Here is a 12,719-nt window from a genome sequence, read left to right on the forward strand (position 1 = left end):
GTTAGTCCCTTAAAATCAATGGGCCACACAGTGTCACTGCACCTGTCAGCTGAGTTGCTGCTGTGCATGAGTAACCTACACGGTGCGAGGCGTAGAACTTCCCTACCATATACAGGCTGAAATGGTAGCCCTTCCTGGGAAAACAGGCCTGCCTTGGGGAAAGAAAGGAAAGGTCCCTAGTTTGCAGGCTTCTTTGGAGGTATTTATTCCTATTTCTGGCTTACAGGTATAAAGTTGGACTACCCTTTTCTAAAGGAAATCAATCTATAAATATTCTTAAGTACCTAAGCCCAAAGTTCCAAACCAAGATTTATCATGAGTAGTGAATAAAACACAGTTGGAAGATAAGATATTTATCAGACAATTGCCTCATAACCTTTGAGGTTATGTACACTTCTGATATTTTCCCAGGTAAATGGGCAAGGAGTATGGTGCTGTTTCTGAAAGCTCTGAGTAGCTATTTTTGGACAGAATGTGATATAAGAGCATTTTATTCCAAATTTGCTTCTTCATTATATCATATATTAACATTTCACCAGGTTTCCAAGTCAAAAAGCCTGCAAGTCATTCTGCATGCATGCTACTCACAATCCCTTGGGATTGGTCAGTCACTCTGGTTCTTCCTGCCTTAGTACCTTCTTCATCCTTTTGCCCTCTCTGTTCACACTGCAGATGCTCTTACCATCCCTCTTAGAATATTACAGCTGTGATTGTACAGGTCCCCCAGCCTCACAACTCCTGTCACCTGCAGTCAGTCGGTCAAGCCATGGACATGGTGATTTTTCTATAACAAAAAGCTGAAATGATCACTTCTGTGTTTAAAACCCTTCATTCATTTAGAAAAAGTTTAAACTCTTTGGAACACCAAGCCCTGTTGTAGCATCTGACTCCTACTCACCTGCCCCACGAATATTAGTCAGCCCATCTAGCCTCTCCCTGGCAGCGTCTCACATGTCTGGCCAGCACCGGAAGCTCCAGGAAACCTTAGCTGACACTGTCCTCCCAGGGCTCTGACTTCATCACCCTATATGTGGCTTCCGTAGCTCCTGTTATAGGTCCCATTACTGATAATACTTGTCACACTCCATGGTAATTGTTTTTATTCCCCAAGCTATCAAAAAGGAACTGTGTATAAGTTAAATTCTATTCTCAGGTCTTAGCATGCTGCCCGAGACACTGCAAATGCTTCATACATTTCTAAAGGACTGAATAAAATCCGTCTTGGTGACTGATGCTCTGGCATTCATTTTTCCATGATGCCCTCTACAATTCTATCCAAAAATAATGTAAAATTCCTGAATTTCCCTTCCCTGTCCAACTCTGGATATGTGTTTCAGGCCCTTTTCCATGCACAGGACGTTGGCTCTAAGATTCTGTCAGCCTTCCTATTGTAAGCCTCTGATCCCAAGGAGTAACTGGGTAACTCCTTGGGTAACATAAGTTGGTGAGCCTATGGGCTTGTCTTCTCACTATTGGTCCTAAACCTCCTGTTATAAGACTGGTTATTAGTTATTGTTCATCTAGCATTTCCTCTTTTTTTATCATGTCCTTGTTGTTGAGTTGAAGTACTGCTCAGTATATTCTCTCATGTAGTCTCCATACATGCTTCATTCCTGTGTTAATTTACTCTAGGAAGTCTGCATATTCTAGGGATCTGGGTCCTACTTGGGGACTAGAGTGTCATGGCCACATTTGGGATAGGAAAAGTGCAGGGCATGTCCTTGAGGCAGCTCTCAGAAGCATTGGGTAAATAAACTTCCCAAGACTCACTGCAGGACCAAATACCCCCCTCCCATAAGCTTTTTACTGCTTTTATTTGTGAAAATTGGTGATATCCCTTACTCCCATCATAAATGTATCAATGGTTTAATACTAACTTTATGATGAAACAATTTACATAAAAATATAATTTTTCATCTTGTCCTAATTCAGAATTCTTATGGGTTTCCACTTTTATACCCATTATACAGCTTTCATATTTACCCATTACAGAACTTTCAAACAAAGGTGCAGTTTCTTTATGTGTATTCTTTGCTTCATCACAGTGTCATTAAAAGAAAGAAAAGATTTCACCTGGTTGTGGGATCAATCAGAAAAACAGCTGGTAATTAGAATCTTATTAAAACCCAGAGCTCCCTAAAATAAAGTAAAAGAGGTGCAGAGTATAAGCTAAGGGAATTTCCTTGGGTATGGAAAGAAGGAGGTTCCAGCTTTTCCCCTTATGAAAAGCATTCTTGCGGACAGATTGCAAAATATCAAAGTAATGATGTTATAAGTTGACTGAGACTTTCAAAAATGTCAGGTAATAATCATTTCAACCCCAAATGGATTTTATTGCTGTTAGTGGATTCTCTCCTTTTCTGAATCCATGTCCAACTCTTCCCACTTGTTTTAGTTTTACCCCTCTCTCTAGTGGTTGGCCTGGAGAGGGTGTAGCTCTTCCAACTCAATTTTGCAAAGGGCACCAGTGCCCAACTGCTCAGACAGTGAGCTTTTGTGGGTAGGTTGGTACTCACCTTTAGTTTTTAAGATCTGCCTTGCCATAGTTTTTAAGAAGTTTTAGACTGTGTCTATTTAATGAATACCTGCTTTGTTCCAAGCATTGGGTTTGAGCTCTGTTTATATGGGTAAGTTGATAGAAGCTTATACAGTTAAGTAAACAAATATCAATATAATAGGGAATGTTACTAGTATGTAATTCATTGAGCAGAAAATGGTAGTTATCTCACTTCAGTAAGAGACTTTTTATCACTTACCTACAGAATTTACCTCCAGTCTTCACTTTACTAAGCCTGTACACATATTTCTTTAGAGAATGCTGCATTATAAAAAGAGTGTATCATGTATTTTTTCTCATACACTAAAGATTAACACTTCTCACTTGGGTTTAGTCTCCTATTTGGGTAGCAGGAGATAGAAAACTTGTTGTAATTTGTATAATTGCATTGACTTTCTGTTCCTAAAGTAATTTATACATAACACATTTATTTACCATCATAGAAACCTATAAAAAACTGGCTTTGCTGTCAACAGTAGAACACTTGGAGTTGCTTAAGCAGCCTGATACCTTTTATAATTGTTAAATTGACATTGTCAAATAAGGAACGCTCTCACAGTGGATCTTGCTCAGCTGTCTTTTTACTTTCCTTGTTTTTTTATACAAAGCCAGATGATTCCTTCTTAATTTTTACAGATTTTTACATGAGTTAGCCCAGATCCCGAATTTTGCTGAACGTGCCCAGTGCATCATCTTCAGATCTGTCTTTTCCGAGAGTATCACTTCCTTGCACCGAAAGGTGGAGATCATCACACGAGCTTCTAAGGTATGTTTGCTGTCTAACTTAAAAAGATAACTTTGCCCTTATTAGGGGTAAAAGATAAAGAAGGAAGTGGGAGAGATTGACTAGAATCCCTTTGCCAAAACCTTGTATATTTTTCTAAGTATAGCTTTGACAATTATTCTGCCTAAGTGTGAGGATGTGTGTGCATACAGGTGAGGTAGGGGGAGAGGGAAAAAGGGGGGGGGAAAGGAGGGAATGGGAAAAAGTGACATTTTTACAGATTTCTTCTCCAATATTCCAAATACCCTCCAATGTACATACTGGCTATTTAAAACCAACCCAAATAGTATAGTTTGTTTTTCATTCAACTTTCTGGATTACAAAAGAGGTTTTGCCTTAGACCCATGAGTTGGATCATCTGAAATGTGCTACATAGTAAAGTAAAAAAGATACTAAAGATTTGATAAAGGAAATGATTATGATAATGAATAGTGAGCAAATAAATTTTTGTTGGCTTTACCACATGGTATTCATTATAAATCCTAGTGCTTAGCTTTTTCTCACGACCCACGTCCTTAAGAACATGATCCTCTCGACAAATGCAGTAGTATTTAGTTGCTTATCTGAGACATGTTTTTCTCTTTCTCAAATAAAAGATTTCAATAAGGAATGTATAAATATTACCAAAGTATAATATATGCCCTCTACTAGCACCCTAAAAGTCAGGAACAGAAGTTGTCCTGGGGTGCTTTTAGCTTTCTTTTCCCTAAAATAAAGGACTAATATTTGTTGTTGAATAAATATAAGTATATTTGGAGTTTAGCTGCATGATAATTGGTGTTTGCCATCACAGGGCTTACTGCACATGAAGAGTGTGAAGGACATTTTAGCTCTCATTCTGGCTTTTGGGAATTATATGAATGGAGGAAATAGGACTCGGGGACAAGCAGATGGATACAGTTTAGAAATTCTGCCCAAACTCAAGGACGTCAAAAGTCGGGTATTTATTTGTTTCATAATGAATGTCTATGATCTGCCATTATTTTTCTTTTATACATTTAATTTTAAAAAAGAAAAAGTATTTCTCATCTATTTATCTCTGTCTTCCCTCTAACAATACATTTTACCTTTTCTTTCTTTTAACTTTTGAATAAAGATGCAGTTTTTAAGTTTCATCTTATTTGGACGACAAAATTCCTGATATTTGTTTGCTCTAAAATACACAGTTAGGGGTTGAACTGTAGTGGAAGAATAAAACAGATAGTATATGATATAAGGCTTGAATTTAGTGTTGACTGCTTGTAACTTTCACATTCCTGCTAATGGAGCAATGTTGAATCACCAATTGAGCTGAGCATTTGAGCTATTCTTTGCTGGACATCTACTGTCAGACTCTCTGAACCTGATTATCATTTGGCTCCACACCCCTGCAGAGCCACCTCTTTAGAAACAACCGGCCCATACCTAGGCATCCCATTGGGGGCAAGCAGGAGTGGAGGGAGGGGAACACACAGGCAAATTAGAATTAGACCCATGTGAACAAGACTCAAAGGCTGCCTTGTGGGAGGGCCTGCTCACTCCTGGCATCCCAGGGTCATAAAGTGGCACTGCATTCCTTTTAAGCTGCCCTGATTGTTTTTCATGCCATTAAGAACACACATCTTTTGAAAGGTGGGAAGGGAGGGATGGTTTTCTGTTCTAGTCCCTGGTTCCCTTTAGCATTCCCCTGCCCCCTCCTGTTTTGTCTTTATACCAGAAAATATAGGGACAGTGCTTTGTTTATTTTGTTTGTTTGTTTGTTTGTTCTGGCCGTTACCTCAGAGGTCTTATGGATTTTTTTTTTTAGCCACACAAAGAGTAGTAAGTGTAGTGTTATTTCTTTATATGGATGCCATAAAAAATGGATGGGACAAGCAGGGAATCTTACCAGGCTCAAACAGAACCAGTACCCTGTAGCATAAATTAAAAGTACATATTAGGGTCACAAACTGAGGTTTGGGCTCTCAACTATATAATATAGCAAAGTCTCATGTGAATGATTTTCATTTAAGCTTCTCTTTTAAACCTAGGATAATGGGATTAATCTGGTGGACTATGTCGTGAAATATTACCTGCGTTACTATGATCAGGTAAGAAATGGCATTATGTGGAAAAGTACACTAATGGGTTTTCAGCTGTTACACATTGTTGGCATTCAGAAATTGGATGATGGATGGATGGATGAATTTCAAGTCCAACGTAGAATTTGAGAGCTATCCAGCCTCCTTGGTTTACAGATGGAAATACTGAAGCAAAGTAGTTTAGTTGACTCTTGTAAAGAGAAGCATTATTCGTGGCACAAATCTACTGACTCAATCCACTCCGTGACACAGCTTCAGAGTAACCCCAAGTCATCTCAGTGCCTTCTTACCAGATTGTCAGGGCCTTTGTGAAATCTATATCCATCCAGTAATTGGTCATGTTTGAAACTGGATTCTGGGAGGCAGACCAACATTCAGGGAGTTAATATTCAGTACTACTCACTACATTATCAGTAATATTCATCTGTGAACAAGTTGAAGACGTGGAGTCTGAAATCCCTCCCAGGCTTGAAATTACAATTACTTTGCTGAAATTACATTTGCAATTAGAAATAAAATTTTCTATGAGAACCCACCTGAGCTCAATTTTCTCTGTTTTATTCCTTCACATTAAGTGGCGAACAAGGAGTCCTAACTCTGAGAAGAAAGAGGTACTGTTGCAAGTTGCTGACAAATTTAGCAATCAATGGGAATGGAAAAAGTCTCAGGAAAGTGTTGTCAGGGCTCCTGCTTAACTATCCATGTCAGCAAAGTTTTTCCTGGGTACTGAGGGAAGAAAAGGAAAGATTCCAGGGCCTCATTTTTATAAAGGCCTACAATTTCATCCAGAAGATTAGGTTTCTAGTTATTTCTCCTGCCCTCCTGGTGGATTTACCTGACTGTTCTCAATATATGTAAATACAGCAGGACTCTCCTCCCACCCCACCCATCAATGTCTTCCCTCTTTCTGTTAAGGATATTATAGTTTTGGTCATTTAGACATGAAGTTGTGCTTCTCTTTGGTTGATCTCTGCCCTTCAGTTCAAACTGTTTCTCACGTTCTTCCCTCTGTGTGTGTATGTGCATGTGTGTTTTTAAATCTCAACTGTCCCCTTCTCATTCGGCTTTAAGGTAACTCACCTTGAGAATTTCGATTGCTTCCCCACTGGCGTCCCCACCTCTGGTTACTCCCATTCTAGTCCATCCCACACCCTGTGGCCTGATTACATTTTATAGTTCTGATCATTTCACCTCACATTTTTACTCAAAAACTGAAAAGCTCCCCTTTTTCAAGTGAGTTGAGATTCTATCCAATTTATTTCCAGTCTTTTACAACCGGACTTTTATAACTTTCCCTCTACACACATTCTGTGATTCAACTCAAGACTCAATGTTTTCCAAACACACCCTCTGCTTTCTTACTGATGTGTTTTTACATCTGATGTTCCCTCTAATTGGAACTGTCCTTGTCACTATCCTCTTAATAAAACTTATCTTTTTTTCTTATAAATACTCTCTTAAAACAAGAAACTAAAAGATGTTTTGGGAAAAAGCATCTGATATATATGTATATATATGAATATATATATATATATATTCAGAATCAACAAGAAAAAGTCAACTTGTCCCTTTTCATTAAAAAAAAATGTGGCAAAGAGACTGCAAGTATCTACACAAAACAAATAGAATATATGAATTGCCAACTAGATATATGGAATAGAATTAGCAATATATACTGTTCAAACCTTTCTCAGGCCTGTCATGCATGGTTGATTGAGTTGTGTTTAAGATCTCTAGGTCAAATGAGACCTTTATCTTGTCTGCCTTGTATTCATCAAACTGTATGTCCTATGAAGGGCACCTTGAAAAAGAATCAAAATGTCAGGTGCTTGTCAAGCTGTTTGCCAGTGGAGCTGGGCCTACAGGCAGGGACGCCTTTTTCTCATTCATGCAAATGTCCTGCTGTATGGGCTAGCAAGGCTCTGACTTTTCTGTATCTAAAGCCTTAGCAATATGCATAATATTTCTAGGGATGTTTATCCTAAAGAAAAAATAAGGGCATGTATCACTATTTTATTTAATATAATTTATAATAGCAAAATATTGCAGAATGTTTGGTAAGTATCCAAAGATAGAAACTAAGGTCAAATAAATTATGCCAGAGTCATAAAATGGAATAATAGACTGCCATGGAAAGTGTATAAGAGAATGTTTAGTGGAATTGGAAAGTGTTCTGATCTGCTTTTAAAATTACAAATGTGTTTAAAATAGTATATAGTATAATCTCAAATATGTAAACATAAATACACACAAACACACAGAAACACCTGGGAAAATATGCATTAAAATGTTTTATTCTTTCCGGGTAGCAGGATTGTAAGGGATTTTTACTTTCTCCTTTCTTTTTATTACTAAACACAATGAACATGCATTGTTTTTATAAAGAGAAAAATAAGATAATAAAAAATAGTGCAATCTTACATGACCCTTCTTCCATAAAAACTTTGCTCAGTTCCTCATCTTTTACTCCTTTGAAGCCTGGGAACACTTTGTTTGAATGACTCTTTCAAAATCTGTTTTCTGCCTTATCCATCAATATCAGTGAGCAATTACCCATCATCCTGGCATTGCTTCCTGAGATCCAGAACTCATTGTCTGTTTTCAGTGCCTGTAATATAGGTGCCTGCTAAATACTTGCTGAGTTGCATATACTGCAAACATTGACAAGAACGTAATAAAAGGCATCTCGGATGAAGCAGGTATGAGGAGGCAGACGCTGCATTCTGGTAGAGTGAGGCAGGTGTGTTGGTCTTCAGGCAGTATGTGCATACCCCAGGTTATGGCAGCAGTATCAGTGTGGCAGGAGCATTTTGAGATGTGTCATTTCTAATCCAAGGTTGACATGAGCAAATTTACCTCATGACATTGGCCTCAACCAAGTCAGGTGCGTCATCTAGGAAGGGTGAAATTTCCCTAGGATACACGACTCGTTGAAGAGAGAGAGCCTAACCCAGTGGAATCAGCTTCGCAGAAGGAAATCTGAGAATAGTTTCAAACTCAGGATGGCACAGCTTAGGAAAATAATAAGTCAGCATCTGTGTGGTCCTCTCCTAGTTTTTGCTGTGCAAAATACATTTCACTCAACAAGAGAGTAGAATTATGTGATTTATTAAACTACCCTCCCCCTCTAGGAGCATTAAGTGATGATTTGTGTGGTTAGCGGTGATGAGCAATTAAGTGAAGAAAGGTGACTTCTGTTCCAGGCTCTCTCCCACTCACGCCAGGTTTTGGGTCCAAGTCTAGGTCTGTGAAGTTGAAAGAAACCCATGAAGAGCCATGTCTTTTCAACCCTAATTGAGCAATTTTCAGAAGAGCTACTACTACTACCAGACTGATTTGCTCAGCACCATTTTCTCTTTTTCCTAGATTAACAAAAAAAAAAAAAAAAAAAATGAAGCCAGACTGAGTCTGATAAAAAAAAAACTTTTGGAAAATATAAAGAGATATTATTTATGAGTTCTTCCAGGGTAGATCGCCGTGGAGTTTTGTGGCAAACATCGTAGGTGTCGTTCCATCTAGCACTCAGACTAGATACTGCTTTCATGGTTTTTAAAGTAGTAAAATAAGTATTGGAAGATGAAAACAAGTGCATTGATCATGTAAAATCCAGATCAAATGAAGAGAACCACCTTCTTCTAGTATTCCAAGTCAAGCTAAAGGTCTTAAAGGAAAGGGAGGGGTCCAAGGAATCCCTGAAATTGCAAGAAACTATGAAGGTAAGTTAGATGTCTCCTGCTAAAGGTACAGATTTCCCAGAACAGTGTTTTTGAGCATCCTGGTGATGTTTCCAAAGTTTATTGGCATGCCAGAGGTTATGTTCCATACTGAGACCAAGACTTCCTGCCTTTCTGTTTAGTGGGGAAGATATAAAAGCTAACACGGCAATTTGTAAATTAATATTGGTAAGTGCTGTAACAATGGTAAGTAGGAGGGGCTCTTAGAAACATCCAAGAGTTAGTTGCTGGGACTTAGGGGAAATCTTTCAGGGAGTGACAAATATTTTGAGACTTGAAGGATGAGTATGGACATGGAGGTATGAGGACATTCTGGGGAAGGGTTGGAAAAGGACAGTTTCAGGTAAAAGTTTTACAAAAGCCTAGAGGCATGAGAGTGTGGCCTGTCCTTTTATTTTATGAAAGTTTGGGGAAGGGAGTTAGAGATGGGAGGAAGGTAGAAATAAGGCTGGAGATGTAGACAGAGGCCAGATCATAAAGTGCCTTGTAAAGCAGTTTCAGCATTTGGAACTCATCCTAATGGCAGTAGGAAAGATGGAATGTGAAGGAAAGCTGGCAAAGTTGCCTTTGTGGAGACCTGAAGACTGTCTGAGATATGCAAGATACGGAGCTTACATTAAACAACTCAGGAAAAAGCAGATAGGCTGGAAAAGAAATTGGAGGCTCAGCTTATCTTTCAATGTGCCTGATGAAGGTTTTGTCCCTGAAGATGTTTCTCAGCTCAGGTACTCTATGAGGATATAGTTGTGGGGCTTGTCAAAAACTCTACTCAGTTGTGTCCCCGTTAAATATCTGGTGAGACTAGCCAAACAAAATTTTTACAAATATGCGAAGAATTCTCTCTCTCTCAATCTCTCTCTCTCTCTCTCTCTCTCTCTCTCACACACACACACACACACACACACTTTAAGTTGTAGAGGAAGGTAGGTAAAGGCATAGAGAGGGTGATTGTTCCTTCCATTGTAATGCCGCCGTATCCAGCACCTTCCAATTCATACCCATTGACATACCCCAAACATGAGTTATCTAATTGTTACCATGTGCAATTCAAACCGGGACTTTCGATTTAAGTGCTTTCATGTGTTCCTCCTAAGCCTTTTTCCATGGACGTAGGGTGTCCAAGATCAGGACATACCTGACAATTTTCTCTTTGATTCATGAGGCAAAATAGAACCTAGCCCATGCCATAGCCAATCTAAATGCCCGTAAGACCAAAATGATATTGTGAAAGACACGAAAGCACTTCAAAGTCACCAGTCCAAATTGAAGAATAGCAGAGGAGCATTGGTACGATTCTTTATTCAAACATTCAATAAAAGATGCTTTGGAATTTCAACCGAAAGTGACAACTGGGGGTATAATGTACTTTTCTTTACTGTGTCTTTTAGGAAGCAGGAACAGAAAAGAGTGTCTTCCCCCTGCCTGAACCACAAGATTTTTTTCTGGCTTCCCAAGTCAAGTTTGAAGACCTTATAAAAGACTTGAGAAAACTGAAGAAGCAACTAGAAGGTAACAGGAACTGTTCCATTATTATGATGATAGCTAAGATTTTTTTAAAAAATGATTTAAGAGAATTATTTATTGTCTGGCTCGTGGAATGGAACCAGTGCAGGCATTCAGTTTCGGCATTCTACAGCCCTCGGGGCACTTCTCGTCTCTGCACACTTTTTAGGGGCACTGCATTTCCATAGCCCTCTCTTACCAGTGTTAATTAGTACTCATTATACCTACATCTTGTTTCATCTACATTTGCCAACATACAGTAGATATAATTTTAATAATTATAATAGCACCAACCCTTTATTGAATGCTTACTGTTGTCTCATATAATCCTTATAACAATCCTAATAAGCAGGAACTATACTAACTCTCTTTTACAGATAAGAAATATGAGGCTTGGATAAATTATGTTCACACAGCCAATGAGTAGATTTACTAAGCACTAATCAGATCTATGTGATAAAACTCATGTATTTTCTAAACAAGTTTACTATGCTGTCTTTCTCCCTCCCTCTCCCCCTCCCTCCCTCCCTCTCTTACTGTCTTTCTCTCTCTCTCCCTTTCTCTCTCTCTCCCTTTCTCTCTTTCACACACATACACACACACTCACACACATGTTCCTATAAATTTGGTTTACATTTATATATGAGTCCAATAATGATGGCAAGACCATAGTAAACATTCTATTTTAGCTTAATTTACATTTTTAATTATTCAAAACAAAATACTGAAAGCCCCTTTTGGCTTTTTTTAAAAGGTGAAAATATGTCTCTCTTGGGCAGGAATTTTCCTTTGGCATTTCTAGAGCCTTGTGTTTTCACTGTGGAGACATCTCCTTGTCCAAGGATATAAATACTTATGCTGGAGCTTGTATAACTCCAACTGAAGAGCTCTGCGGAGGATTTAGGCAGCGTGTTAATGTGGAAATGGAGCCTAGAGTGCCAAAAGGAGAGCTTGAGGAAATGAAGAGCTCGAACCAGGAATATTTTTACACTAAGACATAAAATAAACATTTAAAAAATGTTTATTGTGAAAGAGTGCTCAGAAACCTAAGTCTTAGACAGAGAACAGCTTGGAAATGGAAGGCAAGTGGGAAAGATCTGCTCCTAGTGGCAGAGAAAGCCATTTGTTTTTACTTTGGGCATAAAACTTGCTTAAATAAGGATAGTGGTTACAAGTGAATACTTTTACCTTGTAAATTATTTTTAAAGGAACATGCGGATTTTTTTCCCCTCCTGTTGATGTGGTTGAGAGCGCGAATTCAACCAAATGAGTGCTTTGTTCAGGAATGTGATACGTGAACTTGTGGTTATACTTTTCCCTTCCCTTAAAAAAAAGACAGTTTTATCCTTGTCTAAGATGAGGAGCTTGATTCTCATCAGAATAAAGGGGAGGAAGCCATCACGTAGCAGTTTGTTTCTGTCCATCTCCAATGGCAGAATCAGGGCACAGGCCAGTCCTGGGAGTGGCTGCCTCAGGAGCAGTGGCAGGGAGGACCGGTACTTGTTCCCTCCGAGGCCACCCTGAATGCCAGCCTTCATCTCGTGGCCCATGTGACACCTGGGGCCTGCCCTGTCAGCTGGTCTTTTGAACAGAAACCTGATCTATGTGTGATCTTTCCTCTTTTCCTGCCTTCCTTCCAGGGACTGCCCCTTTCAGGCACCCTGGCTCAACCGCCGCCCTGTGACGCTCCTGTGTGTTTGATGATAAATCACAAAGGGGCCAGAACAGTGAATTAGGAAGACAGTGGACAGGCAGGGGCTCCCCCAAAGCTCCCCACTTTTGGTGTACGTTACTTTCTCTAGGGAGATCCCAGCTGTCATTCCAGATCTCTCAGTACTCAATTCACACTTTCCTCAACTTTAAGAAAATACCAAACTTCTGAAGTTAGAGGAGCTGCCTTAGGAAGGAAAACTGAGCATCGCCTCAGTGATTTAACTGAAGGACACGAGGTACCGTAAGGGTGATGGAGGAAACTAGGGCTCCCCACGCTCATTGAATATTTAAACAAAAATGCCCTGCTAATCTTTAGGGATGCCAGTGTTTTCCACACATGAAAGGTACCTAGTAAATATTTAAAGAAA

At 39.1% G+C, this 12,719-nt stretch overlaps 1 protein-coding gene across 1 annotated transcript in view; it reads left to right on the forward strand.

Annotated features, from left to right (window-relative positions):
* The window catches only part of FMN1 (formin 1), a 236,738-nt gene that overhangs the window by 106,718 nt on the left and 117,301 nt on the right, over positions 1-12,719 (forward strand). Inside the window, exons 9-12 of the mRNA XM_036017210.1 lie at positions 3,194-3,323; positions 4,135-4,281; positions 5,351-5,410; positions 10,524-10,644. Coding sequence (XP_035873103.1) covers positions 3,194-3,323; positions 4,135-4,281; positions 5,351-5,410; positions 10,524-10,644 — 458 coding nt within the window. The remainder of the gene's footprint in view (positions 1-3,193; positions 3,324-4,134; positions 4,282-5,350; positions 5,411-10,523; positions 10,645-12,719) is intronic.

The sequence above is a fragment of the Phyllostomus discolor genome, chromosome 1 (assembly GCF_004126475.2).
Source record: "Phyllostomus discolor isolate MPI-MPIP mPhyDis1 chromosome 1, mPhyDis1.pri.v3, whole genome shotgun sequence".
Classification (NCBI taxonomy): Eukaryota; Metazoa; Chordata; class Mammalia; order Chiroptera; family Phyllostomidae; genus Phyllostomus; species Phyllostomus discolor.